We start from the raw sequence: 17,911 nt of genomic DNA, 5'->3' as shown, positions 1-17,911 counted from the left end.
TTCAAAAGCCCACCGGTCCCACACAAATAATTTTGATTCTTTCATTTCAAATGTCAATGAGATCTGGGAATAAAAGTACAGGGGTTTGTTTCTTTGTTAGTAGGAGCAATAATGGAAGTGTAAGCTACAACTGATTTTCTCCATTAGAAATGGAAAGTACTTGATTTATAGGGGGCAAGATTAAATATTGGAAATAAAGCTAAGACAAATGCAACTCAATAAAAAACAAAAGTGAAGACAAGAAACACAGTGTGGTGTTACTATGTACCTGTGGCACACAAAAAGCAGTTTCTCTTCTTTTTGCCTGCTTTGCAGACGTTCACAATGCTCAACAAGCGCTCGTCATTGGGAGTGAAAATATCCCTCTGTAAAGCATGCTTGATTGCAGTCATTTTCTCTCAGCTGAAAGATTTTAAGAAGTCATAATACATTCAGGAACATTTAACACACCTACCAAAAAAAGAATATTTACTTACCACAACTACAGTTTTTTGAAATTAAATTTTACAGGTAACTTAATGAATCATTAATCTAGACAAGCATGACAGATAGGTAGAAGACCAGCCCACTTTAGGAAAAAGTCTAAGATAAAGCTTACAATCTTATTTCAGTTAGGCAACTGTAATTTAGCAACCCTAGGATGATCCTTCTGCCTAATTTAACGGAGAACAAAAAACTTCTTAGTAATAAAGTGGAATGTGAAGCACTGAAACAAAAAAAAAAAAACAAAAAAGAAGAAGAAAAGAGCTGAAAAAACTTCTTAGTAATAAAGTGGAATGTGATGCATTGAAACAATCAAAAAAAAAGGAGTTGTAATAGGAATCAAGAAAAAAAGATTCTCTCACTAAGTAGTGGAATTTTAGATTGGGTATGAATGCTGTGGATCTGGTAAAAATCTGTATGAAGACAGGTGAACAAAAAAAAAAAACAACAGAAATTTGACAGGATGGAGAATGTAAAACTAAAGTCACTACAGTAATGACCTTAAATGAAACACAGCCCAGAATCCTTCAAGCAAATATACTGAAACTGGCAATTAAACTTTCAGGATGCTTTCAGCAAATCAAGGTTATACGTTTGGCAGACTAAACAGAAAATTTCTAACATTTAAAGGGAGAAAAAGTGGGTGTGGCTCCCTGCTTTGCAGGAAGATTTCTGGAATATATTCCGGATACAGTATGCCATTGCAGTCATTCAATCCACCACCCAGATGCTGTAATTTCAAGTTTAACAAATTATTATTTTTGAGTCTTGGTGTACCATATACACATCCTAATTCTTTTCTGGTAGAGGGAAAAATCAATCTGATTCTGGATCAGTGTCCCTGCAGGCTTCCTCACTCCCTCCTCCCTTGGTATCATAAGAGAAATTCTAAATTCGTACTTGATCCCATGTTATGAGAACATTCTCAAGTATCCTCCTCAAAATGCTTTCTTAAAGAAGTAGTACATCAAAGTCATTTGAGTGGCAAAAAAACCCCAACCAACCAGCAAACCAAACAAACAAAACAGAAAAACAACCCCCAAATGGTCTGTACTAGAACTTTCCCTGGTTGATACCTCTGTTAAGAGCACTTGTGGTGGCTGTTGTCAAATTGAACTTTCCCTGGTTGATACCTCTGTTAAGAACAGTTGTGGTGGCTATCTGTTGTCAAATCAATCATTGTCAATTTCTGAAGAATTACTAGAAACTTACTATTACCAGATGAATGGACCCATGTTTATTACTTAACATCACCGATCAAGCAGGCATTACTTTTTTTTATTTTTAAATTAGTAAAAAAGTAAGACACTGCAAAGGTTCCATGTAACATGAATTTAATAAATTTTTCTTAAGTCAAATTTATCTTCTGGATATTGAAGTGTCTTTCATAAAAGCTTCCTTAGAACAGCTCCTGGAAGACACAAACTATGGGGACAGACACGCACCAAACCTCTCAGCTTCCAGAAAGACAGTGCTGGGTTTCTTTGGTTTGTGTTTTAATGTTTTGCAAAGACTTGTTTCCCTGCTCTTGCCAGCTACCTCATACTAATAAATGTAACAGGCTGATCTTCTTCCTCTTTATCCTCAAATGAGGGTCTGGAAATTGTTACAGTAATGCAGAACAAAGAAATGCATCTTTGTAGCTAGTAGAAAGTTCAACTTCAAGGCCATCTAGATCTGAAAAGGCCACAGCACAATTTTGCAAAGATAATCCTATTACGTTTGACTACTTTGCTGCCTTCTCTTGGATGCATGAACTGGAGCTCAGAAACACAACACTTATTTTTAATTACAGAGTCTCTTATCTAGCAAAGGAGTAACAGGATATTTCAAAATGAGTACGTACTTTTGCATGTACACTTAGTAATAAATTAAGAGATTTCTTCCATGAATCAAGTGCTGACCTTGAACCCTGTACTCTAACCAAATACTCAAAAAAACAGACTTCTGCTGAAAGAGAGTAAAGAGACATTACTTATTCTCTCCCTGCAAACACAAGAGATTGTACAAGGACATCAAGGACCACCCTTGAGATCTTCTGGTACATTGCTTGATATGGTTTAATGTCAATGACAGTGGCATACCAAATCAGATCATTAGACTGCATGAGAATTCTGATTTTCTTTGGCAACGCCTTCAAGCAAGCATGCAACATGCTTAGAGGAAACTATCTGTACCTGTAGCATGTTCATTTATGATGGAGAATTTGCAGAGGTAGAATAAGACCAACATTAAATTAACCATTCACCAAACAAGAACAGAATCCCAGGGAAGTTAAAAAATTCTGAAAGAGACTTCCAAGAGAGATTTCAGTATAATCATCTGTTTCCCTAGCAACGCATGGTCTAGTCCCCACCAAATTCTAGAAATCTAGGGCAGGAGGAGGGGGCTGGGACAACACCACCCAATACTCAAGCCTGCAGAGATCAATCAGACAAGAAAAGAACAAAACCAAACCACCAGCAAGCTCCAGAAAATTAAGGAATTAGCAATATTCACCTGATTCAAAGCAGTTTCTCACACTACAGAGAGATTCTAGGTAGACTAAAAAGAACAACACTTAGACATCAAACTTCAATGTTTTTACTTAATACAGAAGCTCCAATATTACTCTGAACTTGTGCCTTAAAATTCTACAGCGTATTAAAACCAAGATTAATATACATCACATGCTACACTGCCTGATGCTGGGATGGTATGTAGAGTTAAATTTTAGGTTGGATTTTTCTCCTGGAGATGCCTGGGTTGCTTTATCCGACAAACACACAGCAAAGACAAAAAGGTTCCCTCAGCAGTTGAAACAGAAAAGGCACCAACTTTTCTTTAGTCTTTTATGTCCCACTACACCTCACAGCTCAGCTGGCCACCACCTCATCCCCTGTCTTAGGGAACCTGGTAGTTTTAAACATTAGTAACCTGAGGGCTTTGGGAAAGCAAGAGGCAATATACCAAGCTGGACTTAGTATTTTCAAGTGTATAGACCTCAGGGCATCCAAAGAAATGCTGTTTATATGACATCCCTCTGGCAATGTAACACTCCACAGCTGCTGTCTAACAATTTTCCTTCCTTTTCATCACATGCTGGGCCCAGCTTCTGTGAATTGCATCAGGTTGTCACTCCTGTCACTCTTCGACGGGTGCGCAAGATGAACACACAAAATACCAACAACCAGCTGCATTTCAGAAATTTCCCCTTTCCTTCCTCATTTGGAACTTGACTTTCTGCTCTAAAACCCATTCAGAATGCTGCAACTCCCCCATGTCGGTGCTAACACGAGTTGGCCAGGTTGTGCAGAGCACCCCTTCCCCATAGAACAGAACATGTTAAACCCAAGCTCAAAGGTCTGCTCTGCCATGTAGCCCAACTTCTGTCCCAAACTAAGCCCCCACAGTCACAGCCACCAAAACCCTCACAACATGCCAGGACCAAGCCCACCACCAAGTCCTTGACACACACATCCTGTTGTCCCAAAGGAAGACGGAAGCTCAAGGAGCCAGAGATAAAGCTGCTTCCTCAGAAAAATGCTTCAAGGGAGCAGAGACCACGTCAGTCTCTAATAAATCTCTTTAGACATTGCTGCATTTTTTTGTTTGTTTGTTTTTCCCGGTAATGTTACAAATCCTCGGCTGCATGAAATTTATCAAAGAGCTCACATCACCGCCACAGCCTGCCCGGGAAATACAGGGGAAGGATTTAACGGAGCAATTTGGGAAAGGCCGCTCAGCACACACCGCCTCCCCACAGCGGGTGGACAGGAAAACAGGCTAGCAGGTTAAAACAGCCTAGCAGGTTAAAACATCACACGAGAGCGTCGCCCAACTGTAACACCCCCCGGGAACCAAACAACCGAAAGCCTTTAACAAGGAAACTGACAGCAGCGGCGGGGATGGGGCTCCCAAGGGCCCGCCTGGCACCAGCTCCACCACCTCCCACCCGAGTCCCGGAGAAAACCTGCCCTACAGCCGGGGGGCGGGGGATGCCGAGGCCGCCTTCGCTCTCACCGCGGAGCCCGGGCCGGGACAGGGAAGGGGAAGAAGCCGCCGCCAGTTCCAGCCGCCGCGGCTCCGGCCGCCGCTCCCCAGAGCGGCCGCTTCCGCTTCCGCTGACGTGCAGGCAGCAGCGAGGCGGCGGGCCAGAGAGCCCGCACGGTCCCCACAGCGCCCCCTGCTGGAGGGAGGTGGGCGCTACGCCAGGGACGGGCGCCCACGGAGGAGAGGACACCGTGGCAGGGTTACTGAATCATGGAATCACAGCATCATCTAGGTTGGAAAAGACCCTTGGGATCATCGAGCCCAACCATCTACCCTACTCTACAAAGTTCTCCCTTACACCATACCCCCCAACACCACATCTAAACAGCTCTTAAACACCTCCGGGATGGTGACTCCACCACCTCCCTGGGCAGCCTGTTCCAATGCCCGACCACTCTTTCTGTGAAAAACTCTTTCCTAATGTTCAGTTTAAACCTACTCTGTTGGAGCTTGAAGCCATTCCCTCTTGTTCTATCACTAATTACCTGCGAGAAGAGACCAGCACCAGCCTCTCTACAGTGTCCTTTCCAGTAGCTGTAGAGAGTGATGAGGTCTCCCCTCAGCCTCCTCTTCCTCAAACTAAACAGTCCCAGCTCCTTCAATCACTCTTCATACTTTGAGGGTTCCAGAGACTGGAACAGGCTGCCCAGAGAGGGTGTGGAGTCTCCATCTCTGTAGACATTCAAAACCCACCTGGACATGTTCCTGTCCAGCCTGCTCTGGGTGACCCTGCTCTGACGGGACTAGATGGTCTCTGAAGGTCCCTTCCAACCCCAACTATTCTGTGTTTGTGTGTGCTGCTGCGGCAAAGAAAGACAACGAGATGCTGGGTTGCACCAACAAGGGCATCACCAGCAGAGATAAAGAAGTCATTATCCCACTCTACACAGTGCTGGTCAGGCCACGCCTGGAATCCTGTGTTCAGTTTTGGTTCCTGCTATGCAAGAAAGATATGGACAGGCTGGAGAGGGTCCAGAGAAGGGCCACCAAGATGATCAAAGGACTGGGAAGCCTGCCAGATGAGGAAAGGCTGAGAGAATTGGGTTTGTTCAGCTTGGAGAAAAGAAGGCTTAGGAGAGACCTTGTCACCATGTTTTTGTATTTAAAGGGTGACTACAAAGAAGATGAAGACTCCCTTTTTACAAGGAGTCGCAGGAAAAAGACATGGGGTGATGGGTACAAGTTACTCCTGGGGAGATTCCAATTGGACATAAGAAGAAAATTTTTCACCATGAGAACAACCCGCCATTGGAATAATCTCCTCAGGGAAGTGGTGGATTCCTCAACATTGGACACATTTAAGATTCAGCTGTACAGGGTGCTGAGCCATCTTGTCTAGAGCATGCTCTTGCCAAGAAAGGTTGGATCACATGATCCCTGACGTCCCTTCCAACCTGGTATTCTATGATTCAATGAAAAGCATACAGATTTTGTCTCTACCCCTAAACAGAAGCACCCTTAATTACCAACAGTGATAATTCAGAGGGAACAGTTACTCTGTGACTAGTTATCATGACACTTAGAATTTTAGCATCTAGCCATGAGATATGACATTCACTTCTGGTCGTAGCTACTTGTAGCCACTGCTGAATTCAGTGAGAAGTGGAACTATCTTCCAGTTCCAACTTCACTGTGATGGAGGTTCTCCACACAATTGATACACTTCACTCATTTTTAGCATTATTCATGCAAGTTAATATAGTATTACTTCAAGGCTTTCATGCAGAGTTAAGGGAAGGCTGAAATCATTACAGATTACTTGAACTGTGTGACTTCTTCAGAGTAGTACATCAGTATGCCTTTAAGGTCTGGTTGATAAAATCTATTAGCCAGGCCATGACCAATAAAGAACAACAGAAAAATATTTTCTAAGTTATTGCTATAAATTACCAAAACATGGACTTTTAACTGGTAAAACTGATTTCATCGTTCCTGTGTCATTTTTCCACTTGACTGAAAGCATTAAACGCTACTGACCAATAGAGTCTCACTGAAGGTACTTCTATTTTCTGACTTGCAAAACAACAGGCTTTATACTTCTGTAATATATCATTCATGAGGGCCAAGGTTAAAAGAGAAGTTACATTCTGGTAATTTCTCAATTTAGCCACAAAACGTAACTGTCTCTGGCTAGATCTATAAAGACTGGACAAGGCAGCCATAAAAGATTGGACAGGGTTTCATAAAGCTTTTGATGGTGGTGGTGGTCAAAACCCTTCCAGTTTCCTGTCTTTAGCTGCTCATTCTGCTTCAGGACAACACCCAAAACATAGTTTGTTAGTGCTAAAATGTGGTTACATGTCTTAAAACTGACATGAGATAATCTTCCAGGGTGCGCAGTGCCGGTGTCTCCTACTTCAGCTTCCCCGAGATGCTCTTTAGAATGGGGCTTTGACCTTCCGATACTGACTTTAACTCATGACAAAATATTCTTAAATTAAATATTGCAAATAAAGTGATGCAATTCCTCATTTTACTGCAAGAAGATATATTTATGTGCTGAAAGTATTGGGGATTAAGGACACGACAGGGAAAGGAGTAGTATAGGCTTTGGCTGGGAAGAGGTGGGTTACTGTATGTATGACTCCAAGAGACAAAGGCAAAAAAGAATGAGAAATAGCCCAGAAGACACAGTCCAGAACAGGTTCCCTGCTCTTTTTCGCTTCCAAAATTCTTTTTAAAATTCTGATTTTTTCTGATTTTTAAGATTCAGGAAAAGCATGAAAGATAAACACACAGAAGAGTCCTTCTGATTTAAATAGAAGGTCATGGGTCTTAGATGGTGAAAATTATCTTAAATCTGTGAACTGCAGTGGAACTTCACCAGTTCCAGATAAGATATGGAACTGTCTCATCTGAACGATGATGTTAAAGGCTTTTTATAGCATGGAGCTGCAGGAAACAAATATAGATATATATTTTTAAGTATAGAATAATACAAATATGGGATTGATAAATGCTACATACAAAATATTCTCAAGTTATTATGTCATAGGTTTTCCTGTCTTCTTATTTCTGATGTTGGTTAAAGAGTTTTAAAAAATAGACTTGGGAAAAAACATCACCTGTATTTTATGGCTGCATCTATTCTGTCTGTCTCTTAAACAAATGAGCATGAAGCTCTGATTGCTCATTACCACTCTTCCTCATATTCAGGCTGCCATATTTTTTCTTTTCCGTGGAACAGATACAGCTGGTAACAATTTCTGTCTTCCGAAGAAAATCCACATTATATTCACAACCTCAAGTATTAATTCAATCCATCATTGAATTGAAGCCTTTTATAAGAATGCTACAAAAGCATTTGTGATAATCCTTTACTCCCATAACTTTTTTTCCTATTCAGTTTTGGAGAATTCTTGCAGGAGAAGCAAGACGATGTATTTCAAACTACATTCTATACATCCAATGTCAGGAAATGCGATGTAGGAAACAATTCTGCTTTAATTGAAAGATGGGCTCTTTAGCCTGTCAGGTCTTTTCCATTTATAATTTAGCATATTCTCTATCTCCTGTGATGAAGCTGTGCCATACAAACCGCAGAGCGACAGTCTCCCACACCTCAGGACGAAGACTTTCCACAGTGCAATCAAGTCAGTCTGGCAATCACGTGGTGTCTTGGTATTTGGCATCACATAAATAACTGTGTAAATGTACAGAGTCCCTAGATTAGGTCCGCAAAGATCATTTAAAGTATTTTTTCTTTTGATAATTGCTGAAATAATTTGCACAGACAATGTCCCTTTTTCTCCTTTCCTTTTGTTTGGTCTGATCGCTTAGGGAAGAATGTCTGAAATATTATCAGACAGAAGAAATGCCAAACAGATTATAATTGCGTATTATTCCACATAAAATGCAGGCTTATTTGTCTTCTAATATAGTCAGTTTAATGTTTATACAGTACAAGAATAGAAAGGTATAAACTACTGATGCAAGCCTATTAAATATGGTTAAACATTATAATCATTTTTAGTTTATTAGTTTCTAACATGATACAATTGTTGGTCAGGAATTCACTATATCTGTACTTTATTTCAAAGGAATGCTCTGAAGTTCTTATTATTAGAGGGTCTATGTTTTTTATTACAATTACAAGATGAATGATATGAGCTTTTCCACCCAGAAAATATTTTCTTGTGTCTATTAAGCAAAGAATTTGTAAACATTACAGAAAGCATTGTGACATCTGCAATTAATACACAGTTAAAACAGGACAATGTGTCATAGGTAACAGTAATCTGAATTATACTTGCTATTGAAGATGGTTTTCTGGAATCTGCGTGTTGGGCAAATACTTCTTGTGGCTATGGATCAAAGGCTACGACACAGATACTTGCACTGGATTATCCCAAATACATTCTGAAAAGAACAACTGCATTTCATAAATGACTACTATAGATACAGTCCTTCTCTTTAATGGTATTTAGCTGGCAAGTATAAGACTTAAGTCCTTACAAATTCCAGATGATTTGTGTTGCCCACATAAACTGCCTTCAGGACTGTCGAGGTTTACATAGCTATTAAGATTTGGGTTAGAATGAGCATAATTTACAACATATACCTAGAATAAATAGATAACTTCTGCAGATTAGATAATCAAAGGTATGGCCTTTCCTATATACAAGCAGCAGGACAAGATTTAAAAAGTAAAGTAGAAAGCTGTACATTTTATACAGTTTTTCAAAGATATTCTCCCTTATTTGATGTTATTTCGATTTTGAACCCAAAGCACATTTACACAAATGTTTTCAAAGGGGAGAGTCCATAAGAAAGACCATAGTGAAGTGCGAGTCACAGTGCCCTTGTGTCTTCCATTTCACAGCTGGCAGGTTCTGAGAGAGGACAGGAACCAGCCTGTGATTTCCAAGGGAAAATTTATCAGTCAGCTTTAGGTATGCAGCTGGTTTGGTCCACAGCTCCTCTCCCTGTACAACCTTGGCTGCCTAAAGAAAAAGGAGGTCTTCTCCTGCAGGACGTTCTGACCAGGAGCTTCCCTGAATGACCTTTTGGGTTGGCATTTCTTTATTGACTCTGGGAAGAACAGCCAGTTAAGCTTAGCTGACCGACACTGGGCAGTATCACTGGGTTTCTTCTTGTCAACGTTGTTCCTCTTCAGCTCTTGCTCAACACTTTAATTCATCCTCTCTTTCTACTGTAACAGAATGCTTTCACAAGTTTTTATTTTTCATTTTTTGTTACAGGTGAGATCTTCCAAACCACTCAGTAGACTCCACCCCAGGTTCAAAGTAACTCTAAGCGCTAATAAGTATTTAAGTAGTGCACTGAATATACTAACCCATAGCTAGAAACTGGTGAAAATTACTCTGGTAATTCTATGAATTTTGAAGTCTATCACTTGCCTAAAAAGTAATCGTAGTCACCAACAACTACTGTTGACATAGTATTTTGTTAACTCTTAGTCCAGAGGTAGAGAAGAGACATAAATAAAAAAAAAAAGAATCTGTTCTCTGACTGGGCCTGCTCATGTACGTAAGCAATAAAGTGCAAGAAGGAAGATATTAATGATATAAAACCAACCAAACAAATGAAAAAACCAAAACATTTTGAGCAGTCTGACAAACAAAGCAATTCTGCTGAAAAATATTAATTTTCTGTTTCTAAGACAGTACCACAAATAATTGGAAGGTCAAAGGGAGTACTAAATGTTCTCAGGGAAAAATAATGTAGCTGCATAGGTGAAAAGTTGTTCCTGTGGTACCTGAATGCCAATCTCTGATTCACCAGGACAAGGTTTGATTCTTGCATTGATGTAGGTGTGATGTCTTTAATGGAGTTCTATATTTCAACACATTTGAAAATGGAAATGTGCATCATTCTCATACAGAACTCATTTGGTTGCTTTCTTTTTTCTACTTCCAGGATATAAATTAACTGTTAATGCTCTTAATGCTTTAAAAATATTTCTAGCTATTAATGAAAGATAATTTATACCTCCAGAACAAGGAGTCTCCACTGACCATGAGAATTACCGGTCCTATGTTGAAAGTCTCACACATTTGTAAGTATTTGCCAGAGTGAGGCTCTCCTAATATATATAAGTGAATGGTCAATTGTGTATGGAAAAAGTATGTTCCATTCTTTACTTCTATGTAAAATTAAAAAGCAGATACTGCATATTACTTACTATCTTTTTGATCAGATGGTTTATGAAATGCTGGTCAGTGGACCAGTCAACCTTAACGTTAGAAAATGCATCTTTAGGACAGAGGACAAAGGGAGAGACATAAGAGGTTGGAGGCGTAGAAGCATATCCTCATCAGTACTAAGCAGTCCCTGTTGTTGGATGACCAGATTGAGTTATCATTTAGGTAGGTGTCATCAAAGTTCACAATCTTCAAGTCCTTCTTAAGGTACATTTCATTCAGTTTGTTTAGCGTTCGAGCAAAGGTATATTTAGATGCACAACTATATGCTTCCAGATTGTAGACTTTGTGGAAGTGCATATCAAAATATGGATTATCCTAAAAAAAATGGAGAGAGAATGAAATTATTGCACGCATTACAAATGGTAGAGCTGCAATCTGTTGTTCTCTGCCCAGCTACCTCCAGGGCTTTTTCTCAGTTTGATGGACACTAAAGGACTTTGCAACTTTCTGCTATTCATACTAAAAGGTCATTTAAAACTTTACAAAGTAGCGGTTTATAATTAGCTGCTATTCTTTGCCATTAGGAGTTTTGTCTGAGGAAAACTTTCAGAGTTTGGCCAAGCGAGAGGCTGCACTTTATTGGGATTGTACAATCTTGTTTTTAAATGAACTGTTTTGTCATGTTGCCTAAAACACACTCTATGAAAAGCACTTGCCTTGAACTATAACTTTATATGCCTATCAGAAGAAAAATATTGATTGCCCTTCCTCCCTAAATTGTAATTCTCTGAGCTTTCTGCCTTTTTGGCACAATTAATCCCAGCTACATTCTGTTAAATTCTGTGGGTATGAATGACTATTATGTATATTTATAGCAGTGTTAATCACCCTATAATTAGGAGTTTGAGGTTCATTTAGGCTTTTCTTTAACCAGAAATGAGAGAGATTTTGATCATCCCCGTGCGGAAGGCTGAATCATCTCTAAAAGATATTTCAGCACAACGCTTCTGAAAAAAACTGGAGTAAATTCATGTAGGCAAGTGATAAGGAAGTCGTCTGGTTGCTTTGGCTGGGGAAAGGACAGGAACATCTCTGGAAGCAGGAGAACTAGGAGAGGGGATGTAAAGAATTGTTAAATTTGGCTTTTTTTCTCCTCTGGCCTAAAGCGCAAAGAGCTCCCAGGGTGCAGGGATACTTTGAAGCTGAGCTCACCTCCTCTGTCTCCCAGGTTCCTGGTTTTAGACTTGAGGGCAACGTGCACAGGACAGAAGAACAACCACAGTTTGTCATTTTCCTTGGATAAAGGCTCTGAAACCTTTCTTGTGGGCTCATGATTTCTCTTTCACTGGGATAATGTAATCTGAACTCTATTTTATGTTCATTTGAAAGCACTTTCAAAGGGAAAAAATGTCATTTTTTTCTTGGACTACATTTATTATGCACAGACTGTTAAAATGTCTCTTCAACCATGCAGTAAGACATTTGCCTTGGCATATTCTTCTAGTTTTTGTAAAATTGGATTTAATTCTACTTTTGGTGTTCTGTTTTGCAGCATCATTTTACCCTTCAGAAGTTATACATGAGAGACTAGGAGTTTTTTAGCAGTAAGGTCAGCCAGATCTAGCCAAAGTTGTTTCATATTTACACACAAAAATGTACAAATATTTAATTTATCCATGTAATGTGAGATTAAGCTACATGAAAGAGGCACAATTTCATGAGCCGGTACACCAAATGATGCACTTCCTTGCAAGATGTTTTACACACTGACTTTGTCACACAGAGAACAAGTTCAGTCTCCATAAAAATATTTAACAAAATTTTGTTTTCAAATGCACATTCAAATCTGTGGGATTAACTCCAGTTTATTCTGGGAGTTGAAGGTGGCAAACTTTTACTCCCCATTATGATTAACAAATTAGAAAACATCTGACTTGTGTCTCAGATCTCAGCCGGAGAGATGAAGAATATTACAGCAAACAAGAAAATTTCCTCCCACGCCACAACAGTACAAATGTGATGTGGGGCCTCTCGTGGGCAATAAAACCAAAAATTCCTTGGAAGTTTTATTTATTTTGGGTTGCAGCACCAGAAAAGGATACTCTGATATATATATAAAATACATAACACTTACCGTATCTGCTTCTTTTCCATCAATCATCTCCAGATCTTTCAAAAACCACTTTTCAACTATTTCATATTTCTCCTCTCGATCCACTCGCAAGTGCTTAACCATACATATTTCTACTTCTTCACTTTTAGTCACTGCAAGAGGAAAATAGTTTAGATATGCAGGCAAGTAGTTCCAAAAAGTTCCAATAATAAATGTCTTAATCAAACTACATTTTAGATGGTAACTTAAATGATTACAGGCAGGGGCTGTATAGGGCTATGCTGGGCTTAATAATTTTATTTTGCCCAGTAGTAGGAATAGCACCTTGTTCTCAGCCTGTGAAGCTTGGCAGCTCCTAGTAGATTTAGGATTTACCCTACCCATCCAGTGAAAAGACAATCTTATCAGTGCAAAAGCCTTTCATCCGAGTTGAAATGAAAGCCTAATTCTGGGACTGGATTTGTATGGATAATCCACTTATTCTATTTAATTCTAAGGGGAATTTGGAGTGCTGGAGTCAGAAATTTGGAAAACTGCTACCAAGACTCTGTATTTGCATGACTTGTGCTGTACTTGCCATTCTGTGGATGAAGTTCTCTTACAAGGCCATTGCTTCTTAAAAATAAAACTCTTATTTCCCTATAAAATATGTAACTTGGCCACTTAACAAAAATAACATTGAAAATATCACTTAAAGCTTCAATTTGCCCAGTGCTACCTTTGTAGAAATTGCTATTTTCCAACTTAGGCAGGAAATGAGAGGAAAAAGAGCACCAAGACACTCTTTGCAATAACTACCATTATTAATTGATTACACTGAGTGCTGCGTGGGAGGTTGGATTTCTGTAACACACAGTGATGAGTGTGAAAAGCACCGGAGCCTGAACAATCTCCTCCACATCCAGCGTGATGACTGCAGGGCAGGCCACTTGCCCAAGCCATCCGGTAGCCCAAGAGAAAGGGTGAAATGTCACCTACCTCTGGTAGGAGCATTTTGGCATCACAGCACAAGGCTACAGGTGCAGAAGCAAAATTCTCATATTTCTAAACAAATTTTTGAAAATTCATTGTGAAACTTGACTGTTTTTATCTTATTCTTGTTAAAAGATCTCTTACTTCTCACCCATTTATAAAAAAATGGTTATTCAAATAAAGACAAACAAAGGATATATGGTGGAGATTTGCCTTCTTTCTGTTGCAAAGAAAAACAGTGGAAAATGTATCAATTGATTATAATTTTTCTCAGCCTATAACTTCCCCGTCTGAAAAATACAAATCACTGTTGCTTTTTTTCCTGGTCCTATCGGTCACAGTTGCTCAGTGGTTTTTAACCAAAGGACCATTGCTGTATTATCTTTTATGGAGAAATTACAATGGTTTTCATTTGCAAGCAAATCTAGATGGCTAATCTTAGGAAGTTCTCTTCATGCTTTCAGTTTGTCTCATTCTTTTTGTTTCTTTGCTTGCTTGTGAGGGAATATGTTGTGTCCCTCAAGAGTTAAAATCAAAGGAAACAAGTCCAAGCCTAAAACCCCCCAGTCATGTCAGAAATACAAGGGGATGTCCTAGTAGCCACCAGGACCCACACACTGACATTTCTCTATCCTCATGCAGGAGCAGAAATTGTATGGCACAAGGACAGAGGACAGATGTGTTAGGAAAAATGAAACCAGGTGCATGTCCTGCACCATGGTGAAACTGGGGTGGACTATTTTCAACTAAAAATTAAAAATAATAATAATAATAAAAATAAATCTTTCTTTACTTTTCCTGTGGTTTACATATTGCTTGCTCAGTTAACAGAATTAAAGAAAATTTAATTTTTTATATAGAACATGAGCTTAGATCTACCATTTCATTCTATTAAACACTAAAAGCTTTTTTTTTGGGGTGGGGGGAGGACAGGGCAGGGCTATGGCAATTCCTTCACAGAGCACAAACTATTTCCTAAGGTCTTCCATGGACTGAACACCTTTTTCAGAGTCTCTGTTGGATAATACAATGTTATCCTTGCTGTTCTTCTCAGGCCATACCACTGCTGGGCTGTGAACATTCCTGAACGTGGTTGCATTTCACCTTTATGTTCTTCCAGAGTTTATAAAGGAATTAGTGAAAGGCTTCTAGTGCCTTCACGCAAGAACTGGGACTTGCTATTGTGAAAAGGAAGGGAAACCACGTTGGGCATATGGCACAAAAATAAGATTGTTCAGTTACCTACATCAAGACTTTGTAGCAATACAGATTTCAAAAGGCACAGACTTCTAAAGTTTTGCCTATAGTTTGACTGATTTTAATTTTTTTATTATTATTATTATGTTAATTTGCAATCAACAGGAATATACTGAGGTTGCACTGCAGGGATAAGATTTTAGATAATGTGTTTTGCTCCTACAGAATCACAGCAGATTAGAGGAGCTGCTGGCAGCCAGCTGCAACCCATCTTTCGGAGTCAGATTTCCACTCTACTCACCGCTTACTTGAGTATGAATATATTAAGAGACTTCAATATTGGATACTGGAGACATCCCACTCTTAATACTCTACATAAATTTTCCTTGATGTCTTCAGAGACTTCCAATCAGTTAATCTGATTAGAGGCTTAATTTATGGCTTGCTCTCCTCTACCTTAAAAAGGAAGTTTTAGTGAAGATTTTAAAGGTCCATACTGTTATTTTGCCTGTTTGGATGTTTCATAACAATGAACTGTTCAGATCTACTACTAAACATGCTGTGCAACTAAACCTACTTCTTCTGGATAGTTTCGTAAACTAGGGAGCAGGTTGTTATTTAGGAGCTCTATGACATTGAGGAATCAATTTCTTAAAACTATTTGCACAGTTCTAAAACACAAAGCCTGTTCTATTAAAACCACATGAGTGCAGGGAACCGTAGCTTGCCGAGTGTTTCCAGTGTTTTGTAAAACAACTTAAATGTTCTAATGACTTCAGGTGTTTTCTAAGATGGTAATCACAGAATACTGTTGTTACCATCCCATTTTGGATGTTAACTCAATCTATGTCTCCGGTACAGAGATCATTTCTACCTGCTATAGGTATTTTGAACCCCAAGAGGAAACAGACTGGAAGAAGCATTCACTTCAACCTAATGACTTCTGGATGAGAGCATTTCTCTTTTCTAGCGTCTCTCACTGATGTGAAATAAATAAATGAAAACAAACAAGCTTTTCTGAAACCTTGTTCTAAAAAGGTTAATGAAACAGAAACTCTGGAAATCAAATTTAGTCATGAGACAGATCCACTTGAAATCAAATTCAGCAAAGAGCCGGATAATCAGGTTTATCACTCCCAGCAATCTTGTTTTACTCACAGATCCCGCTAATTACTAACACAAATGTGTATTTATTCAAACGACGTGACTCGCCCGCTGTTACCGGAGTGACCGGGACAGCACATAGGACGTGCAAGGCAAGAGAAGGTGCAAAAACCCCGTGAATTACAACTGTTGCCGGCAGCTCCGAGGAAGTTTGCGCCCCGGCCCCTCTCCCGCGCATCCCCCAACCCGCACCCGCGCATCCCCCCGCACCCGCGCATCCTCCCCCCGTTACCTGCGGCGCACAGGTAGCAGCGCTGGGACCCCGAGCCTTCCTCCACCTCGATGAACTCCTGCAGTCTCAGCCGCCGGGGGCCGAACAGCCTCTTGGCCAGCTCCTCCTTCACCAGCGAGGACATCGCCGTCGTCCCCCCTCCTCTCCTCCGCCGCCGCCGTCTCCGCCCGGTTCCTCGGCACCGGGCACCGCTCCGCGCACCCGCGGGGGCCAGCGGCGGAGGCTGCCCCCCGGCCGCGGGGGAGGCATCGCTCCCGGCGGGGTCCGGGTACCGTCGGTCCCGTCCCCCCCTCACTCACTCAATCCACCAGCCCCCTCCGGTGCCAAGGAACCGGGAGGCGTTAAGGCTCCGGTTGCCGGAGCGGGGAGAGGCCGGGCCGCGCATCTCCCCGCCCCACGCGTGTCCGCCCTCCTTCCTTCCCTCCCTCCCGGGAGATGCCGTGGGGGACCCGGGAGATGCCCCCCTGCCGGGGGTGGGGGGAGAGATGGGCGAGGAAACGCTCTAAAGGCAGCTTACCAGGAGTTCTCAATTAATGCAATTATTTTAATCAGCAGATAACAGCCTTAGCAGGAAAGGGTCGTTCCTTCTACAAGGAACTGCATCACCTTGTGCCTCTTACTGCCCTAATAGCCTTATGGCTAATTAAGAAGAGTTAAGGGGAAAATTAGCTGATGCCGCTCGTTATGAAGAGAAGGTGAACTCATCTCTGTGCACCAGGAGTCCTGGTGCATGGTGGGTGCAGCCTGGGGACCAAAGGACCCTCCATCCTCAGGGTGAGGATGTGTGTGTGTGAGGGGCCTTCATCCATCAGACAGAGGTTCATCGTGTCATACAGTCATTTAGGTTGGAAAAGACCTTTTAGACCATCGAGTCCAATAGTTCCCCTAGCACTGCCAAGTCCACCACTAAACTACATTTCTAAGCACCACCTCTACACTTTTAAACACCTTTTAAATACTTTCAAAGGCCTTTTAAATACCTCCAGGGATGGTGACTCAACCGCTTCCCTGGGCAGCCTCTTCCAATGTCTGAAAACCCTTTCAGTGAAGAAAATTTTCCTTAAGTCCAATCTAAGCCTCCCCTGGCGCAACTTCAGGCTGTTTCCTCTGAGTATATTTGCAGAAATTTTGGGTGTTCCTGACACTCCACAGATGTGTGGGTAAAGTTCTTGGGGGCCTGTACTCTTCTAATTTCAGTGGCTGCAGTAGCCTGGGTTAGAGTTTTTCCCTTTGGACTCATTTCTGGCAGCTTATAGAAGTTGAGTGTACTCTTCTACTTCCTATGCTCAAGCTTATTATGTCTGAACACCTTATTGGGTTTTCATTCTTATAGTCTCAACAAAATGTAGAAAGGAATCTAACCTTAGAATAAAACTGAGTGCGAAAGTGAAGATTTAACAAGTGAGGTATAAAATCTGAATGCTTTTTAAGAAAAAAAAAAAAAGGTTTGGGGCAATATTATTAGAATCACAGAATTCTAGGGGAGAACTTTGAAGTGTAGGGTAGATGGTTGGACTCGATGATCCCAAGGGTCTTTTCCAACCTAAATGATTCTATGATTCAATGAATTATAGAATGGTTTGGGTTGGAAGGGACCTTAATGATCACCTA

The 17,911-nt window shown here is 40.7% G+C and overlaps 2 protein-coding genes across 2 annotated transcripts in view; both read right to left on the bottom strand.

The window, feature by feature from the left end:
• Window positions 1-4,598, bottom strand: part of LOC106890047 (exocyst complex component 1) — a 56,240-nt gene extending 51,642 nt beyond the window's left edge. The window contains exons 1-2 of the mRNA XM_014945615.1: window positions 4,486-4,598; window positions 269-402 (exon numbers count right to left, since the gene is read on the bottom strand). Coding sequence (XP_014801101.1) covers window positions 269-392 — 124 coding nt within the window. The 5' untranslated portion in view covers window positions 393-402; window positions 4,486-4,598. The remainder of the gene's footprint in view (window positions 1-268; window positions 403-4,485) is intronic.
• A 3,781-nt stretch (window positions 4,599-8,379) lies between these two features.
• Window positions 8,380-16,627, bottom strand: LOC106890002 (exocyst complex component 1-like). The gene is made up of 3 exons (XM_014945530.1): window positions 16,301-16,627; window positions 12,757-12,887; window positions 8,380-10,997 (listed from the first exon to the last, which is right to left on the bottom strand). The coding sequence occupies exons 1-3, from the start codon at window positions 16,422-16,424 to the stop codon at window positions 10,734-10,736; spliced, it is 519 nt and encodes a 172-aa protein (XP_014801016.1). The 5' UTR covers window positions 16,425-16,627; the 3' UTR covers window positions 8,380-10,733.
• Window positions 16,628-17,911: the final 1,284 nt, after the last annotated feature.

Source organism: Calidris pugnax, unplaced genomic scaffold, assembly GCF_001431845.1.
Source record: "Calidris pugnax isolate Ruff unplaced genomic scaffold, ASM143184v1 scaffold58, whole genome shotgun sequence".
NCBI lineage: Eukaryota > Metazoa > Chordata > Aves > Charadriiformes > Scolopacidae > Calidris > Calidris pugnax.
Note: the sequence above shows the minus strand (reverse complement) of the source record. Positions and strands in the feature narration are given on the sequence as shown.